This window comes from Phocoena phocoena, chromosome 10 (assembly GCF_963924675.1).
Source record: "Phocoena phocoena chromosome 10, mPhoPho1.1, whole genome shotgun sequence".
Classification (NCBI taxonomy): Eukaryota; Metazoa; Chordata; class Mammalia; order Artiodactyla; family Phocoenidae; genus Phocoena; species Phocoena phocoena.
This window is the reverse complement of record NC_089228.1, coordinates 47,755,160-47,775,021: the sequence shown is the minus strand read 5'-3', so window position 1 is coordinate 47,775,021 and position 19,862 is coordinate 47,755,160. Positions and strand designations below refer to the sequence as shown.

At 39.1% G+C, this 19,862-nt stretch overlaps 1 protein-coding gene across 1 annotated transcript in view; it reads right to left on the bottom strand.

Moving 5' to 3' along the window:
* The window catches only part of KIF15 (kinesin family member 15), a 74,369-nt gene that overhangs the window by 47,762 nt on the left and 6,745 nt on the right, over positions 1-19,862 (bottom strand). The window contains exons 4-7 of the mRNA XM_065885384.1: positions 17,090-17,166; positions 13,057-13,094; positions 3,350-3,447; positions 1,838-2,017 (exon numbers count right to left, since the gene is read on the bottom strand). Of these exons, the coding sequence (XP_065741456.1) occupies positions 1,838-2,017; positions 3,350-3,447; positions 13,057-13,094; positions 17,090-17,166 (393 nt within the window). The remainder of the gene's footprint in view (positions 1-1,837; positions 2,018-3,349; positions 3,448-13,056; positions 13,095-17,089; positions 17,167-19,862) is intronic.

Below are 19,862 nucleotides of genomic sequence, written 5' to 3'. Positions count from 1 at the left end.
GAAAATATTTGCAAACAAATCAATGGACAAAGGATTAATCTCCAAAATATATAAACAGCTCATGCAGCTCAATATTTAAAAAACAAACAACTCAATCCAAAAATGGGCAGAAGACCTAAATAGACATTTCTCCAAGGAAGACAAACAGATGGCCAAGAAGCACATGAAAAGCTGCTCAACATCACTAATTATTAGAGAAATGCAAATCAAAACTACAATGAGGTATCACCTTACACCAGTCAGAATGGGCATCATCAGAAAATCTACAAACAACAAATGCTGGAGAGGGTGTGGAGAAAAGGGAACCCTCTTGCACTGCTGGTGGGAATGTAAATTGATACAGCCACTACGGAGAACAGTATGGAGGTTCCTTAAAGAACTAAAAATAGAATTACCATATGACCCAGCAATCCCACTACTGGGCATATACCCAGAGAAAACCATAATTCAAAAAGACACATGCACCCCAATGTTCATTGCAGCACTATTTACGATAGACAGGTCATGGAAGTAATCTAAATGCCCATCGACAGACAAATAGATAAAAAAGATGTGGCACATGTATACAATGGAATATTACTCAGTCATAAAAAGGAATGAAATTGGGTCATTTGTAGAGACGTGGATCGATCTAGAGACTGTCATACAGAGTGAAGTCAGAAAGAGAAATACATATTAACGCATATATGTGGAACCTAGAAAAATGGTACAGATGAACCAGTTTGCAAGGCAGAAATAGAGACACAAATGTAGAGAACAAACGTATGGACACCAAGGTGGGGGAAGTGGCGGTGTGTGTGTGTGTGTGTGTGTGTGGTGGTGTGACAAATTGGGAGATTGGGATTGACATATATACACTAATATGTATAAAATAGATAACTAATAAGAACCTGCTGTATAAAAAAATAAATTTTAAAAAATTCAAAAAAAAAACATGAATAGAATATTTTGCAAATTCCTGTCAAAAGGTTTCTTTGTTCTGAGCTGAATGGCCAAAAGAGGTTGCCTTTTGACACCTAACAAGTAATAAACAAGGGTAGAAAATAGAGAGCAGAGCCAGCTGGTCTGAAGGGCAGAGATCCCAGGAGCTCTTCAAAAGGGCAACTCCAGGCTTCCCTGGTGGCGCAGTGGTTAAGAATCTGCCTGCCAATGCAGGGGACACAGGTTCGAGCCCTGGTCCGGGAAGATCCCACATGCTGTGGAGCAGCTAAGCCCCTGTGCCACAGCTACTGAGCCCGTGTGCCACAACTACTGAGCCCGTGTGCCACAACTACTGAGCCAGCATGCCACAACTACTGAAGCCCGTGTGCCTAGAGCCCATGCTCCGCAACGAGAAGCCACCGCAATGAGAAGCCCGCGCACCGCAACAAAGAGTAGCCCCACTCGCCACAACTAGAGAAAGCCCGTGCGCAGCAACGAAGACCCAATACAGCCAAAATAAAATAAATAAATAGATAAATAATAATAAAATAAAACTGTAACTCTATATCCTTTAAAAAAAAACCCAAAAAACAAAAGGGCAGCTCCCAGGAGGAACAACTAAAGGGATATGGTCACTAACAAACCGTCCCCCAGTGACATGTAAGGTGGTTTTTAGGAGTCTCTGACCGGAATGAACAACACCAAAATAACACAAAATCAGGGGTCAAACTTCTATTTTAACTAAGGGGAAATTTATAAACCAGTGTCATATCCTTCTTTCATTTCTTCTCATGAACATTCTGGTTATGGCTTCACAAAACATTTTTAGTAACTCAACTCTTTCTTTTTTTGAGATCAAGGTGCTTGTCACAGCATGCTATGTTGCCTACGAATCAAATTGCTCAAGGCAGGGTACCTGATAGGCTTCAGCAGCTGAGGTCACCACCTGCTCCACAGCACCAACAACGAAGACTCCCTTCTTAATATGCTCCCTTAAGTACAGTCCAGCCGATGCAGAGTCCAGGAGGTCATAGATCTGCTCGTTGTAGATTTCAATAAAGGAACACTTACAAAGAAAACTCTTTCCAGCTCCAGCCTGTAAAAGAGAAGCCTGGTGTAGCTATATTCTTTCCATGAGTTCATCCTTACCTTTCATGAGCATTCATCTTTCACTCTCTTTACAACATATAAAATTTCTACAACATTATCCTTTACACAATACAGGACACTTAAAAGTCAGTTTTAAAATACAGATTACTAGTTTCAGCACATCAGTACACTTTAAAGCGGCATCGAACTGTGGTCCCAGGAGCCCTAAAGTTCCCAACAGTGCCTCAGAACAAAGACAGGGAGGTGGCACTTGAGCATTCCAAATAGGCAATTCCATTTTTTGTTTAATTGAGGTATAATTGATATACAGCATTATACTAGTTTCAGGCATATAACATAATGATTTGATATTTGTATATACTGCAAAATGATCACAATAAGTCTAGTTAACATCCATCGCCATACAGTTACATAATTTTTTTCCCTTGTGATGAAAATAACAATTCCATTTTCACCTGTCTTATATATGAATCAAGTGTCATATTCCTCAAACGACTGAAAACAATGTATTTTAAAAGTCTCTCTTTAAAAAAATAAATAAATAAAAGTTTTCTTTAAAAAGCCTCGCTATAGGATTTTTAACCACAGAAATGCACGTCACTAAACTTACTTCACTGGCACATAATATGTGTGTCTAACTGCAGTGGTCAGGCATAGTTTCTGCAAAGGAGTAAGGGGTAAACCAATGCTATATATCAGACTCCTTGGCACATAGGTAATAGAACATAAAACACTAATGTCTCTTAAGCCTGGAATTCCCTAAGCTACAGACGCACAACCAACAGAATGACCCAATCTGGGAGCCAATGGAAAATGGAAGGCCACATCGCTAGGATGATGGAGCCACACCACGTGTGAAGCAAGGAGAGCATAGTCAGGTGGTAGCAGGTGCTGCAAAGGAGGTACAGATGGGCCCATTACTAGTGGCTGTCATGAAGATGTAGGGACAGCTGCAGGCAACTGTGAGCCTAGGCGCAGGTAGGTGATGGAGCTTAATGAACTTGTTTTCCTCAGTTAAGATTTTCTTTACACTTTGTCTTGTAAAATCTGAGAGCCTAAGAAGCACTACATTCTTCTTTCTTTCAATGTGGGTTCATGGACGATGCATGTTTTATAGACTAAAAACTTTTAGAAAATAATAAACTCAGAATCCTTAATTTAATCTTAAGAATTGAAAGATTTTTTTTTATGACTCTAGCCTATCCACACTGTAGACTACCAATGATGCCCCTCCATGTATCATGAGCTAATTAGTAGTAGTTAGCTACACAAAACTAGGTATTTCATAGAATCGCTTTATTTTTACAATAAGTTTTACCTTCTCTTTTTCACGTTCAATTAAGGAAAATAAATATTCAAAACTTCGTGGAATTACTCCTCTCAGGTTATGAGAAAAATTATCAGATTCAGATGGTCCTAAAGAAAAATGTAAAAAAGAAAATATATAGCTGTTCATTTTTATTCTGTTAACAGGAGTCTTTCAAAACAGCAACACTGAAAGGCAATTCATATAGAAAAGACAAACTGTATAATCAGTTTCTTTCAGGCCCCAAACAAGATAAATCGTGGTCTGTAACAGATGGCATAATAGAACCTGCCTATCAATGGGACTGAAGAGAAGGGCCCACAATAGCCACTAAGCAATTTTTAAAAGTAGTTGTTGTTTGATAAATTAAGAAATCCATTTCAGTCCCAAGCTTGAAATTTTTCCCTCTGCAGGCACCAAAATTAGCAGAAACAACAAATAACTGTACTTTACTGTTGCATAAGACATTCTGTCTCCTAGGCTGATCTTTATACACTGGCTGTGGGGCCACAGGCTAATTACTTAAATCTCTTGGAGTTTTCAACTATAAAATGGAAAGAATAATGGTAATAACTATCTCACAGTTAATAAAAATGAGCATTAGCTAGTGTTTTGTTAATTGGGCAATAAAAGCCAAGCTGGTAAGAAAGATACTATAGGAATTCTTCACAAGATTTCTGTACAGACAGGAAACTGAAGAGCAATCCAATCTATTTTGTTAACGTTGGGGAAAAGGGGAGATGTGAGTGGATATGTAAACAGCAGGATTTCTTGGATACTAATTCAAGCTATAGCTATATTTGTCAGAAAACAAACTATAAAACTAGAAAAGATCCAAAAGTTACTATATGTATTACTTAAACATGCCTTAGAGGGACTTCCCTGGTGGTGCAGTGGTTAAGAATCCACATGCCAATGCAGGGGACACGGGCTCAAGCCCTGGTCCGGGAAGATCCCACATGCCAAGAAGCAGCTAAGCCCGTGTGCCACAACTACTGAAGCCCATGTGCATAGAGCCCATGCTCCACAACAAGAGAAGCCACCGAAATGAGAAGCCAGTGCACTGCAATGAAGTGTTGCACCCGCTCGCCGCAACTAGAGAAAGCCCACACACAGCAATGAAGACCCAACAAGCCAAAAATCAATCAATCAATAAGTAAATTTATTTAAAATATATATATATGCCTTAGAGACCAAAGGAACTAACAAAATGCTGGCGTATGCTAGAAAGTTACAGAAAATAAATTTAAAAATATTATCGTCATCTCTGTGTGCTATACCTTAAAAAAAAAAAGAAGAAAAAATATATAAAACAGGGCAGAGAAATGCAAGTAAATGAACACAGAGGACAGATAATATTAGAATATTATCTACAGACAGAAAACTCCGCGGCATGTGGGATCTTCCCAGACTGGGGCACGAACCCGTGTCCCCTGCATCGGCAGGCGGACTCTCAACCACTGCGCCACCAGGGAAGCCCAAGATAATTTTTAAATAAGAAAAAAGCTTGAGGGACTTCCCTGGTGTTGCAGTGGTTAAGAATCCACCTGCCAATGCAGGGGACACGGGTTCAAACCCTGGTCTGGGAGGATTCCATATAACGCAAAGCAACTAAGCCCATGCGCCACAACTACTGAGCCTGTGTTCTAGAGCCCGTAAGCCACAACTATTGAGCCCACATGCCACAACTACTGAAGTCTGTGCACCTAGAGCCCGTGCTCCACAGCAAGAAAAGCCAGAGCAATGAGAGGCCTGCGCACCACAACAAAGAGCAGCCCCCGCTCACTGCAACTAGAGAAAGCTTGCCCACAGCAAAGAAGACCCAATGCAGCCAAATATAAATAAATAAATAAATTTATTTTTAAAAAAGAGATAAAAGCTTGAATGGGCATTTTACAGAGAGGCTATTCAAATGTCCAATAAATGTATAAAAGGTGCTTAGTAGTCAATGGACATCAAACAAGTGCAAATAAAAACACGAGATAATACTATACATACTCCAGAACAACTAAAATTTTTTAAATGGACAATACCAAGTGTGGACATGGACGTGGAGCACTGGGAAATTCCACATCTACGCATCTCCATCATGACCTTTTTACTAAAGCTGAACATACATATACTATAACCCAGCAAGTCCATGCCCAGAAGTTTAAAGTTCAATAGATATGCACTATAAAAGACCCACACAAGAAGAAAATGTCCATAACAGTACTATTCATGTGCTCTAAAACTGTCTAGCAACAGCAGAATAGAAAATGTGGAACTCCTTTAAGATGGCAGTGTGGCAAGACGCAGAGTTAGCGTCTCCCCACAACTAGGGCACCTGCCAGCGCTGGTGGGGGGCTCTGACCCCAAAGAGATGGGAGGAATCCCAGAGTGAACCGGTAGGATGTAGGGGGACCAAGGGGGGAGGAGAAATGGAGGCCAGACAGGATCGGCTCCCCTGAGGCTGGGGAGATCAGGAGAGGGAGGTGGGAGGGACTCTCCAGGAAGAGTGGGAGAGGAGCAGAGGGTGATCGCCTGGCCCACTGGTGTCAGGGAGGCTCCTGAGCTCCCAAGCCAGTTCCCCCCCACAAAGCCCCATCCAGGCCACATGGGTTCTGGGGGCACAGGAGGGTGGCTGGGGCGATCAGGAGTGGCAGGTGGGAGGGGCCACCGAGGAGGAGGGGGAGAGAAGCAGAGGGTGTTTTCCCCACCCACTCGGGCCCAGGGAGCCTACTGAGCTCCCAGACCAGTTTCCTGCCCTCCAAGGCCCACCCCGCATTGGTCCTGGGGGTATAGGAGGGAGGACAGGGAGATCAGGATTGGCAGGTAGGAGGGGCCCTCCCAGACCCCAGACCAGAGGAGAGGAGAGGAGGGCGTTTGCCCCACCCACTCAAGCCCAGGAAGCCTGCTGAGCTCCCAGGTGAGGTCCCCCACCCTCTGAGACCAGGGTTGGGGGGCATGCCTGGGCCCCTTCTGTTCCTTGAGCCTAAGCCCCACCCCCCCACAGCCCTGTGGGTGGAGCATTGGCCCCACCCACCGCCCAAACCTCACCCTTGCTTAGGCCCTGCTCTCCATAGCCAAGGCCTTCCCCCCGCTCCTTTATTTTTTCTTTTTTCTTCTCCCTCCTCCTCTTTTTTACTATTGTGGTACTGACGTACCTTCCAGTTGTTGATTCATCTATATTTTTATTTTTACATTCTTTCTAATATATCTATTAGTTTCCTAGTCTAATTTTATTTTTTACTTTGTTATTGTTCTCTTTTCTTTGCCACCCCACACAGCTTGTGGGATCTTGATTTGTGAGCACAGGGTTGGGCGGAGGCTCCTGTGGTGGGAGCTCTGAATCTGAACCACTGGACTAACAGAGAACCTCAGACCCCAGGGAATATTCATCAGAGTGAGGTCTCACAGAGTTCCTCACCTCAGCACCAAGACCCAGCTCTACCCAAGAGCCTACAAACTCCAGTGTTGGAAGCCTCAGGCCAAACAACCAGTAAAACTGGAACACAATCCCACTCATTAAAAAAAAAGAGAGAGACAGCAAAAAAATACGTCACAGATGAAGGAGGAAGGTAAAAAAAACCCTACAAGACCAAATAAATGAAGAGGAAATAGGCAATCTATCTGAAAAAGAATTCAGAGTTATGATAGTAAAGATGATCCAGAATCTCGGATATAGAATGGAAGCACGGATTGAGAAAAATACAAGAAATGTTTAACAAAGATCTAGAAGAACTAAAGAACAAACAGAGATGAACAACACAATAAATGAAATGAAAAATACACTAGAAGGAATCAGTAACAGAATAACTGAGGCAAAAGAAGGAATAAGTGAGCTGGAAGACAAAATGGTGGAAATAACTGCCGAGGAGCAGAAAAAAGAAAAAAGAATGAAAAGAACTGAAGACAATCTCAGAGACGTCTGGGATAACACTAAATGCACCAACATTCGAATTATAGGGGTCTCAGAAAAAGAAGAGAAAAAGAAAGGGTCTGAGAAAATACTTGAAGAGATAATGGAAAACTTCCCTAACATGGGAAAGGAAAGTCACCCAAGTCCAGGAAGCACAGTGAGTCCATACAGGATAAACCCTAGGAAAAACACACCAAAACACATATTAATCAAACTAACAAAAACTAAGTTCAAAGAAAAAATATTAAAAGCAGCAAGGGAAAAACAAAAAATAACATGCAAAGGAATCCCCATAAGGTTATCAGCTGATTTTTCAGCAGAAACTCTGCAAGCCAGAAGGGAGTGGCAGGATATACTTAAAGTGATGAAAGAGAAAAACCTACAACCAAGATTACTCTACCCAGCAAGGATCTCATTCAGATTCGATGGAGAAGTCAAAAGCATTTCAGACAAACAAAAACTAAGAGAATTCAGCACCACCAAACCAGTTTTACAACAAATGCTAAAGAAACTTCTCTAAGTGGGAAACACAAGAGAAGAAAAAGACACACAAAAACAAACCCAACTAACACACCATTGTAGAGCAATTATACTCCAGTAAAGATGTTAAAAACAAACAAACAAACCCAAAACAATTAAGAAAGTGGTAATAGAAACATACCTATCGATAATAACCTTGAATGTAAATGGATTAAATGCCCCAACCAAAAGACACAGACTGGCTGAATGGACACAAAAACAAGACCCATATATATGCTGTCTACAAGAGACCCACTTCAGACCTAGGGACACATACAGCCTGGAAGTGAGGGGATGGAAAAAGATATTCCATGCAAATGGAAATCAAAAGAAAGTTGGAGTGCAATACTCATATCAGATAAAATAGAGTTTAAAATAAAGACTGTTACAAGAGATAAGGAGGGACACTACATAAGGATCAAAGGATCAATCCAAGAAGAAGATATAACAATTAAAAATGTTTATGCACCCAGCAGAGGAGCACCTCAATACATAAGGCAAATGCTAACAACCATGAAAGGAGAAATTGACAGTAACACAAAAATAGTAGGAGACTTTGTAACACCTCACTTACACCAATGGACAGATCATCCAAACAGAAAATAAATAAGGAAACACAAGCTTTAAATTACACAATAGACTAGATAGATCTAATTGATATTTATAGAACATTCCACCCAAAAGTGGCAGAATACACTTTCTTCTCAGGTATACATGGAACATTCTCCAGGACAGATCACATCTTGGGTCACAAATCAAGTCTCGAAAAATTTAAGAAAATTGAAATCATATCAAGCATCTTTTCTGACCACAACGCTCTGAGACTGGAAATCAATTATAGGAAAAAAAGTGTAAAAAACACTGGAAGCTAAACACTGTGCTACTAAATAACCAAGAGATCACTGAAGAAATCAAAGAAGAAATTAAAAAATACATAGAAACAAATGACAATGAAAACACGATGACCCAAAACCTATGGGTTGCAGCAAAAGCAGTTCTAAGACAGAAGTTTACAGCAATTCAATCTCACCTCAAGAAACAAGAAAAATCTCAAATAAACAATATAACCCTACACTTAAAACAACTAGAGAAAGAACAAAGAAAACCCGAAGTCAGTAGAAGGAAAGAAATCATAAAGATCAGAGCAGAAATAAATGAAATAGAAATGAAGAAAACAATAGCAAAAATCAATAAAACTAAAAGCTGGTTCTTTGAGAAGATAAACAAAATTGATAAATCCTTAGTCAGACTCATCAAGAAAAAAAGGGAGGGCTTCCCTGGTGGCGCAGTGGTTGAGAGTCCGCCTGCTGATGCAGGGGACATGGGTTCGTGCCCCAGTCCGGGAAGATCCCACATGCCGCGGAGCGGCTGGGCCTGTGAGCCATGGCCGCTGAGCCTGCTCGTCCGGAGCCTGTGCTCCGCAGCAGGAGAGGCCAAAACAGTGAGAGGCCCGTGTACCGCAAAAAAAAAAAAAAAAAAGAAAGAAAAAAGGGAGAGGACGCAAATCAATAAAATTAGAAATGAAAAGGGAGAAATCACAACTGACACTGCAGAAATACAAAGGATGATAAGAGACTACTGCAACAACCATAAGCCAAAAAAATGGACAACCACGAAGAAATGGACAAATTCTTGGAAAGGTACAATTTTCTAAGACTGAACCAGGAAGAATTAGAAAATATAAGCAGTCCTATCACAAGTAATGAAATTGAAACCAGAATTTAAAATCTTCCAACAAACAAAAGTCCAGGACCAGATGGCTTCACAAGCGAATTCTATCAAACATTTAGAGAAGAGCTAACACCAATCCTTCTCAAACTCTTCCAAAAAATTGCAGAGGGAGGAACACTCGCAAATTCATTCTACAAAGCCACCATCACCCTGATACCAAAACCAGAAAAAGATATCACACACACAAAAAAATTATAGACCAATATCACTGATGAACATAGATGCAAAAATCCTCAACAAAATCCTAGCAAACAGAATCCAACAGCACATTAAAAGGATCATACACCATGATCAAGTGGGGTTTATCCCAGTGATGCAAGGATTCTTCAATATACGCAAATCAATCCATGTGATACACCATATTAACAAACTGAAGAATAAAAACCATATGATCATCTCAATAGATGCAGAAAAAGCTTTTGACAAAATTCAACACCCATTTATGATAAAAATTCTCCAGAAAATGGGCATAGAGGGAACTCACCTCATCATAATAAAGGCCATATATGACAAACCCTCAGCAAGCATCATGCTCAGTGGTGAAAAACTGGAAGCATTTCCTCTAAGATCAGGAACAAGACAAGGATGTCCACTCTCACCACTATTATTCAACATAGTTTTGGAAGTCCTAGCCACGGCAATGAGAGAAGAAAAAGAAATAAAAGGAATACAAATTGGAAAAGAAGAAGTAAAACTGTCACTGTTTGCAGATGACATGATACTATACATAGAAAATCCTAAAGATGCCACCAGAAAACTACTAGAACTAATCAATGAATTTGGTAAGGTTGCAAGATACAAAATTAATGCTCAGAAATCTCTGGCATTCCTATACATCAACAACGAAAAATCAGACAGAGAAATTAAGGAAACACTCCCATTTAGCACTGCAACAAAAAGAATTAAATACCTAGGAATAAACCTGCCTAAGGAGGTGAAAGACTTGTACTCAGAAAACTATAAAACACTGATGAAAGAAATCAAAGATGACATAAACAGATGGAGAAATATACCATGTTCTTGGATTGGAAGAATCAATATTGTGAAAATGACTATACTATCGAAAGCAATCTACAGATTCAATGCAATCCCTATCAAATTACCAATGGCATTTTTCACAGAATTAGAACAAAAAAATCTTACAATTCGTATGGAAACACAAAAGACACCGAATAGCCAAAGCAATCTTTTTTTTTTTTTTTTTTGCGGTACGTGGGCCTCTCACTATTGTGGCCTCTCCCGTTGCGGAGCACAGGCTCCGGACTCGCAGGCTCAGCGGCCACGGCTCATGGGCCCAGCCGCTTCGCGGTATGTGGGATCTTCCCGGACCGGGGTACGAACCCATGTCCTCAGCATCGGCAAGCGGACTCTCAACCACTGCGCCACCAGGGAAGCCCCAAAGCAATCTTGAGAAAGAAAAATGGAGTTGGAGGAATCAGGCTCCCTGACTTCCAACTATACCACAAAGCTACAGTAATCAAGAGAGCATGGTACTGCCACAAAAACAGAAATATAGCTCAATGGTACAGGACAGAATGCCCAGAGATAAACCCACACACATATGGGCACCTAATTTACGACAAAGGAGGCAAGAACATACAATGGAGAAAAGACGGCCTCTTCAATAAGTGATGCTGGGAAAACTGGACAGCTACGTGTAAAAGAATGAAATTAGAACACTACCTAACATCATATACAAAAATAAATTCCAAATGGATTAAAAACTTAAATGTAAGACCAGACACTATAAAACTTTTAGAGGAAAACATAGGAAAAACACACTTTGACATAAACCACAGCAAGGTCTTTTTTGATCCACTTCCAAGAGTAACAGAAATAAAAACAAAAATAAACAAATGGGACTTAATTAAACTTAAAAGCTTTTGCACAGCAAAGGAAACTATAAAGAAGACAAAAAGACAACCCTCAGAATGGGAGATAATATTTGCAAATGAAACAACAAAGAATTAATCTCCAAAATATACAAACAGCTCATGAAACTCAATACGAAAAAAACAAACAATCCAGTTTAAAAATGGGCAGAAGACGTAAATAGACATTTCACCAAGGAAGACATACAGATGGTCAAGAGGCACATGAAAAGATGCTCAACATCACTAATTATTAGAAAAATGTAAATCAAAACTACAATGAGAAAAAAAAAAAAAAACTACAATGAGGTATCACTTCATGCCGGTCAGAATGGCCATTATCAAAAAAGCTGGAAACAATAATTGCTGGAAAGGGTGTGGAGAAAAGGGAACCCTCCTGCACTGTTGGTGAGAACGTAAAGTGATACAACCACTATGGAAAACAGTACGGAGGTTCCTCAAAAAACTAAGAATAGAATTACCATATGACCCAACAATCCTACTACTGGGCATATACCCTGAGAAAACCGTAATTCAAAAAGAGACATGCACCACAATGTTCACTGCAGCACTATTTACAATAGCCAGGACATGGAACCAACCTAAATGTCCATAGACAGATGAATGGATAAAGAAGATGTGGCACATATATACAATGGAATATTAGTCAGCCTTAAAAACAAACGAAACTGAGTTATTTGTAGTGAGATGGATGGACCTAGAGTCTGTCACACAGAGTGAAGTCAGAAAGAGAAAAACAAATACCATATGCTAACGAATATATATGGAATCTAAAAAAAAAAAAAAGGTACTGATGAACCTAGTTGCAGGGCAGGAATAAAGAGATAGACATAGAGAATGGACTTGATGACATGTGGTGGGAGGGTGAAGTTGGGCAAAGTGAGAGTAGCGTCAAAATGTATACACTACCGAATGTAAAATAGTTGGCTGGTGGGAAGCAGCAGCATAGCACAGGGAGATGGCTCGGTGCTTTGCGATGACCTAGAGGGGTGGGATAGGGACAATGGGAGGGAGGTTCAAGAGGGAGGAGATATGGGGATATATGTATGCATATGGCTGATTCACTTTGCCGTGCAACAGAAACTAACACAGTATTGTGAAGCAATTATCTCCAATAAAGATCTATTAAAAAAATAATAGAAAATGTGTTATATTCATACAATAATCTATTATACAGTAATGGAAATAAACTACTACTACATGCCATAACATTAGTGAATTTGACAAACCTCAGGCTGAGAGAAAGAAGCCATACATAAAAGAGTAAATACAGTAAAATTTCATTTGTAGAAGTGCAAAAACAAGCGAAACTAGTGATGACAGAAGTCAGAGTAATACATATGTCAGGGGACAGCAGTGGGAGTAGTTACTGACTAGGAATCTTGGTCTGGGTAGTGGTTATACAGGTACATAATATATAAAAATTCATTAAACCCACTTCAAAAATTGTTCATTGAGCACATACTCTGTGCTAAGCATTGAGCTGGGAATATAGGTAAAAACAGAGACTTTGCTATAATGGAAGTCGCATTCTGACAGAAGCTTGGGAAATAATCCTAATTTTATGAGGTCAACATCATATACCAGAAAGTATTCCTTTCCAAAAAATATACTAAGTTCTGTCATCACAAAAAGAGTAGACTAAGCCAGTAAATGTTAATCTCTAATTTACTTACCCATCATAGTAAATGTTTTCCCTGAACCAGTCTGTCCACTGTAAAAAAGAATGTTTCATATATTATTTTCACACATGAAATTTAGAAGACTACCCTATTTTAATATGGTCTACTAGTATATAAATTTTCCCCACAAAGAACTAATTGTCTTTCTTTTTTAAAATTATATCAGGTAAAAAGTGAATGATACATGTTCTTTCTCTCCTATTCTACCACTAAGACTTAACCACTCTTAACTGTCTAATAAATTCTTCTGGATTATACAGACATGGCCATCAGAGTTTTCATTTAATTTTTATTTACAAAACTGGAATGATGCTATTCATACTTCTCTGCAACCTGTTTTTTTCCCTTAATTTTTATCTCACACATCTTTCTATGCTGGTAAATAGAGATCTGCCTCTTTATTTTTAATGGCTACATAGTATTCCATGAATGTATCATAATTTATTTAATCAGAACCAACTAGACATTTTTTTCCAATTTTTGCTATTCTAAATAATGCACCAATTCTCTTCCTAAATTCTGCCTTTAAAAGATACTAAGATGTCTTCATTTAAAAATAAAGCAATTAAAAACATCCTTATGCTATAGGCTTGATTTTTTTTTTTTTTTTCTGTATAGTGTCATATCTCCTCAGGTACACCAAGAAACAGGAAAAACAAAAAACTAAAGTTAAAATTTAGGGACTTCCCTGGTGGTCCAGTGGGTAAGACTCCATGCTCCCAATGCAGGGGGCCCAGGTTTGATCCCTGGTCAGGGAACTAGATCCTGCATGCATTCCACAACTAAGAGTCCACATGCCGCAACTAAAGATCCCACGTGCTGCAACTAAGACCTGGTGCAGCCAAAATAAATATAAATAAATATTAAAAGAATAAAAACAAAATAAAAATTTATGTTGAAGATAGATGTCAGTTAGGATGTTAAATGTGTTTACATTGGACTCATGGCACAAATATAAAATTTTGAGTTTACTTTTTGGTTCAATGCCCCAAGAGCTAGAAAACAGTATAATCTAGTTGGTTACCTCTTTCTTTCGGAAGTAGGGGAAAAAAAGTTCTTCAGTTAACTCAGAATAAGAAATGGATACTGTTGAGCGTCCTACTTGAAAGTGAAGGGGACACTATTAACAATAACTCTAGAATTGAGACTGTCTAAGGTAAACCAGAAGGTATGCTCAACCAAGCAATAAATCAATGCTCACTTCTCTCCATATGTTTCTCATTTCTGCCCTTGACTACCAAAAGCAATTTTCAAATTAAATATTATAATTAGTATGCTTAAGGATCTTCAAAGAAAACAGTTCTGAAGATATATAATCTCTGGTAATTGTGGCTCTTATTTCAAATTGATTTTTGAACTCTACCACTCAAAATATTCTGTGGAAAAAAAAATCTTTTTTTTTCTTGAGAAGACATGAGAAAATGGTTATCTGCTTCATGGGTCAAGAGAGAATATTTAGTTCTGCTGAACACAACTGAAAAGTACGCATGAAAGGCAAAGGCAAATTTTCAAGGAAGAATTTGTGCACAAGATGAACCCAAGCTTTAAACTTCTTATTTTTTATTTTCTTGTATTTTGAGCCAATTACAGATGAACCAAGGGCACACACACACAAAAAAGCATCAGCTGCTCAAAATTAATTACATAATTCACTACATCCTATTAAAAACCTCTGGTTCTAAATAAAATTAGGAAGTCTATTGCTAGAAGTAAAGGAAAAAATAATTGTACTACAAATTATATTCCTATTTATGAAATAAATCTGAAATGATTCACCTTGTAAAAAAAACTGACCTTCTAGAACTGCCAAGGTTGTCAGCTTACATTCCAACATTAAACCTAGAGCAGTATTTTAAGGATGCCAGCATTTAGAAATTCAGAATCATCATGCACTTTTTTTTTTTTTTTTTTGGCTGCGCTGTGAGCCTTGCAGAATCTCAGTTCCCTGACCAGGGATTGAACCCAGGTCCTCGGCAGTGAAAGCACCAAGTCCTAACCACTGGACCACCAGGGAATTCCCATCATCATGCACTTTCAAAATATATTTGGAAGACAGATTGACAGTTTCTTATACTATATGACCCAGCAATGTATTCCTACATATGTACTCCAGTGATCTGAAAACTTATGTTCACACAAAACCCAGTATTTGAATGTTTGTAGCAACTTTATTCATAATTGCTAAAAACTGGAAGCAACCAAGATATCCTTTAACAGGGGAGTGAATAAAAAAACGGTGGTAAATCCACACAGTAAAATACTACTCGGCAAAAAAAAAAAAAAGGAAAGAAAGCAAAAGCTACTGATGCATGCAACAACATAGACAAATCCTAAATGAAAAAAGCCAGAACCAAAAGGCTACATACTGAATGATTCCAATCATATGACACTCTGGGAAAGGCAAAGCTATAGGAATGGAAAATTTGTTAGTGTATCCAGAGGTTGCGGGTGGCGGGTGGCGGGTGGCGGGTGGTGGGGGCGGGGGGGCGGTGGGGGGGGAAGTGGCTGACTATGAATGGGACAAACAGGAGGAACTTTGAAGGTGGAGAAACTGTTCTCTTCAATAGGTGTGCTAAATGCTTGGGTCTCTGCGTTTGTCAAAACACTATGCAACTGTACATCACAAAGGGTGAACTTTAAAGTATGCAAACTAAATAAACAAACAAAACACATCAACTAGGATGTCAGAGACCCCAGGATGGAATGTATCTAATTGAATTACAAGTTCATGACATACTGCACTGAAAGGTGTAGGTGGAAAAGGGGCTGGCCTAAGTAAGTTTACAAAATGAGGTTCTGACTAGAAATTGTAGGACTTAAGAAAAAAAAAAAGGATCTGTACATAAACACTGCATGCAGTAAATTTGTTCTTCACAGGGATACAGGCTAACAATTCTGAAACTGCTTTACATGTGTACTGGGGATGAACAAATAAATAAACGGATGGTAGCAGTGGGAGCCCGGGTTTCTCACTGTCAGCAAGGGAAGTTCCAGATAAACAAGAAAGCAAGGCTAGAATGAACCCATGTGGATGCTAAACCCTTGGATTAGAGTCAGACACATCAGTATGAACTCAAGTTTACCTTACCGTATATAGAAATGTATAGAAACAGAAACAATTATAGATATGTCTGTATACATGACTTAGTATACATACATATATTACCTAGCTCTGTCTGCTGAAAAGGCCTAGAAGCAATGACACTCCAGTAGCCACAAACACACCGAGTGCCCTTAGTTTCTAAACACCATTCTCCAACAAAAGGAACCAGGGCTCCTTGCCAAAATGGCTGATTCTAGGTCTCAGACAGGGAAAATATAAGATGAGCCAGGAGCGTACTGTAGCATCATAAAGGAAGTGCTCAAAAAACAAAAGGATGTGACATGTCAAAGGGACACAGAAACCAACCTCAAAAAGCTCCCAATGGCCAAGCTAGAACAATGTAAGCAACAAGATAAACATAATGTAGCATTAGATTATAACCCAAAGTATGAAATAAATATATGTAAGTCCATACCATACAAATGAATGAATTAATTAATGGGGGCAAAAAGACAAATCTTCCTTACAGAAGAATCCCAGATAACATGTAGATCCTCTCCAGGAGGTAGTTTAATCCCTTCCCCCTTGCTTACACAGGTGGGGCCAATCAGATCACATGAGTCCTTAAAATTAAAGAACATGCCCACCTCAGTCAGAGAGCAACATGACTAAGGAAGAGCAAGAGTTGCATGTCATTGGCTTGGAAGATGGAGAAAGGGGGCTGTAAGCCAAATAATGTAGATGGCCTCTAGAAGTCGGAAAACAGATTCTCCTCTAGAGCTTTCAGAAAGGGACACAGCCCTGCTGACACCTTTATTTTAGCTCAGAGACCGGCGTCAAACGCCTGACTTACAGAACTGTAAGACAATAAATTTGTGTTGTTTCAAGCCACTAAGTATGTGGTCATTTGTTACAGAAGCCATAGGAAACAAACAGAAGCACTTACTATTGTACCCTTGTATAAGGAAACAGTGAACAACTTACTATGCAAAGATGGTACCATTATAGCCACTCATGCAAGACTCCACAATGCCTTTGGCCACAGTTGAGAACACAGACTCCTATAAGTGTTAAGCACCAAATATGTTAACATTTCACAAAAATGAAAACATTTTTCCTAAACTACATTCTAAAATATAATAAAATTTGTGTGTGAATTTTCATTTGCAATAACATGAAAATTATATCTACTATAGGAAAAAGGCTAAAATAGCTAAGACGATAAAACTGTAAACATAACTATGTCCATTAATCTCCTATGCAATTATAGATTTAAACCTCACATCTAGAGTTTATATAGAATTTTGCATACTGCACGCAATATTATACTGGTATTAGCATAAAATACATAGCCCTATATGTTCTTCAGTACTTTTCCCACAAGCTTATACTAAATAATCAGTATCTGATTTTTATTTTCATTTTTATATATAAATAGATGCAGCCTTATCAACAATGCAAGAATTTGTAGATCTGCATTGTCTAGTATAGTAGCCATGCGCCACATATGGCTACAGAGCACCTGAAATGTGGCTAGTCCAACTTGAGATGTGTTGTAAGTATAAAACATACACCAGTTTTGGAAGACTGAACATGAAAAAAAAAAAGAATGGAAAAATATCTCATTAATAACTTGCTTTATGTTCCTTACATGTTGAAATGGTATTTTAGATATACTGGGTTAAATAAGATACAGAAGTAAAACTAATTTTACCTGTTTCTTTTTTACTTTTTAAAAATGTGGCTACTAGGGAAATCCCTAGTGGTCCAGTGGTTAGGACTCTGTGCTCTCACTGCTGAGGGCCCAGGGTCAATCCCTGGTTGGGGAACTAAGATCCTGCAAGCAGCACAGCACGACCAAAGATGTGGCTACTAGAAAATGTTAAATTATATATATGCCTCACTTTCTATTTCCATTGTCCAGCCATGCCCTAGATGAAAAAAGATCTAAAGACCTACATGTCTCACCAAAAGCATCCATGTGTATGAGGGAATAATCAAGATGTGTGATGTCCAATGCAGCAGCCATTAGCCATATGTGGCTATTACTTAAATTAATTAAAATTAAATAAAAATTAAAAGTCAGGTCCTCAGATGCACTAGTCATATTTCAAGTGCTCAACAGCCACATGTGGCTAGGGCATCTGAGAAATTAATCTGAAAAGGTGAATTTGAAATTTTAATTAATCTTAATTAATTTAAACTTAAATAGTCATGTGTATCTAGAGGCTAATGTAATGGACAGCACATTTACAGAACATTTCCATCACTGCAGAAAGTTCTATTGAATAGTGCTAGCTAGATTTTAACTAAATTGTCCTTAATTAGAAAAAGTTATTGACACCATAGCGATCTTGTTTTTTTTGGCCATGCCTTGTGGCACGTGGAATCTTAGTTCCCCAACCAGGGATCAAACCTGTGCCCCCCTGCACTGGAAGCGCGGAGTCTTAACCACTGGACCGCCAAGGGAGTTCCAACACCATAGTAATCTTAAATCAATCACTCTCTGCTATGGATTGAATGTCTCCCCAAAATTCATATGTTGAAACACTAATCCCCAATGTGATGGTATTTGGAGATGGGGCCTTTGAGAGGTAATTAGTCATGAGAGTGGAGCCCTCAGGATAGCAGTACAGGCACACCTCGGAGATATTGTGGGTTCGTTTCCAGATGAGCTCAATAAAGTGAATATAGCAATAAAGCAAGTCACATGCATTTTTTGGTTTCTCAGTGCATATAAAAGTTATATTTGTACTATACTGCAGTCTAGTAAGTGTGCAATAGCATTATTTCTAAGAAAACAATGTACATGTCTTAATTTAAAAATATTGCTAAAAAATGCCAAAACAATTACAATAGTAACATCAAAGATTACTGATCACAGATCACCATAATAACAAAAAAGAACAAAATATTTCAAGAAATATTGACCAAAATGTGACTCAGAGACATGAAGTGAACAGTGCTGTTGGAAAAATGATGGTAATGGAGTTGTTCAACGCAGAGCTGCCACAAACCTTCAACTGTAAATAAACACAGTATCTAAAAAGTGCAATAAAGCGAGGTATGCCTGTAGTGCCCTTATAAGAAGAGACACAGAGAATTCTCTCTCTCCACCGTGTGAGGACACAGTGGAAGACAGCTGTCTACAAGCCAGGAAGTGAGTCCTCACCAGACGCTGGATCTCTTGCACTTGATCTTGGATTCCCAACCTCCAGAAATGTGAGAAATAAATGTTTGTTGTTTAAACCACCCAGTCTATGATATTTGTGTAATGGCAGCCAGAACTAAGACACTCTTCTTGGGCTTCCCTGGTGGTGCAGTGGTTGAGAGTCCACCTGCTAATGCAGGGGACACGGGTTCGTTCCAGGTCCAGGAAGATCCCACATGCCGCAGAGCGGCTGGGCCCGTTAGCCACGGCCGCTGAGACTGCGCGTCCGGAGCCTGTGCTCCGCAACGGGAGAGGCCACAACAGTGAGAGGCCCGCGTACCGCAAAAAAAAAAAAAAAAAAAAGACATTCTTCTTAAACTAGGCAGTTCAACTTTACTTATCAATTATCCAAGTGGCTCTGAAAAGTACACCTTCATCAACCTCCATTACAGGTTGGAGAGGGAAAATAAAGCAGGCTTGTCATTCTAGTACAAAGTCTGATGAAGGAAGAAAAATATTTAATAATATTAAATTTTAAATATTTATGGGATGTTTGAGCTTCCTTATCTGAGATCTGTCAAACTAAAGAGACCAGAAGTGAAATCC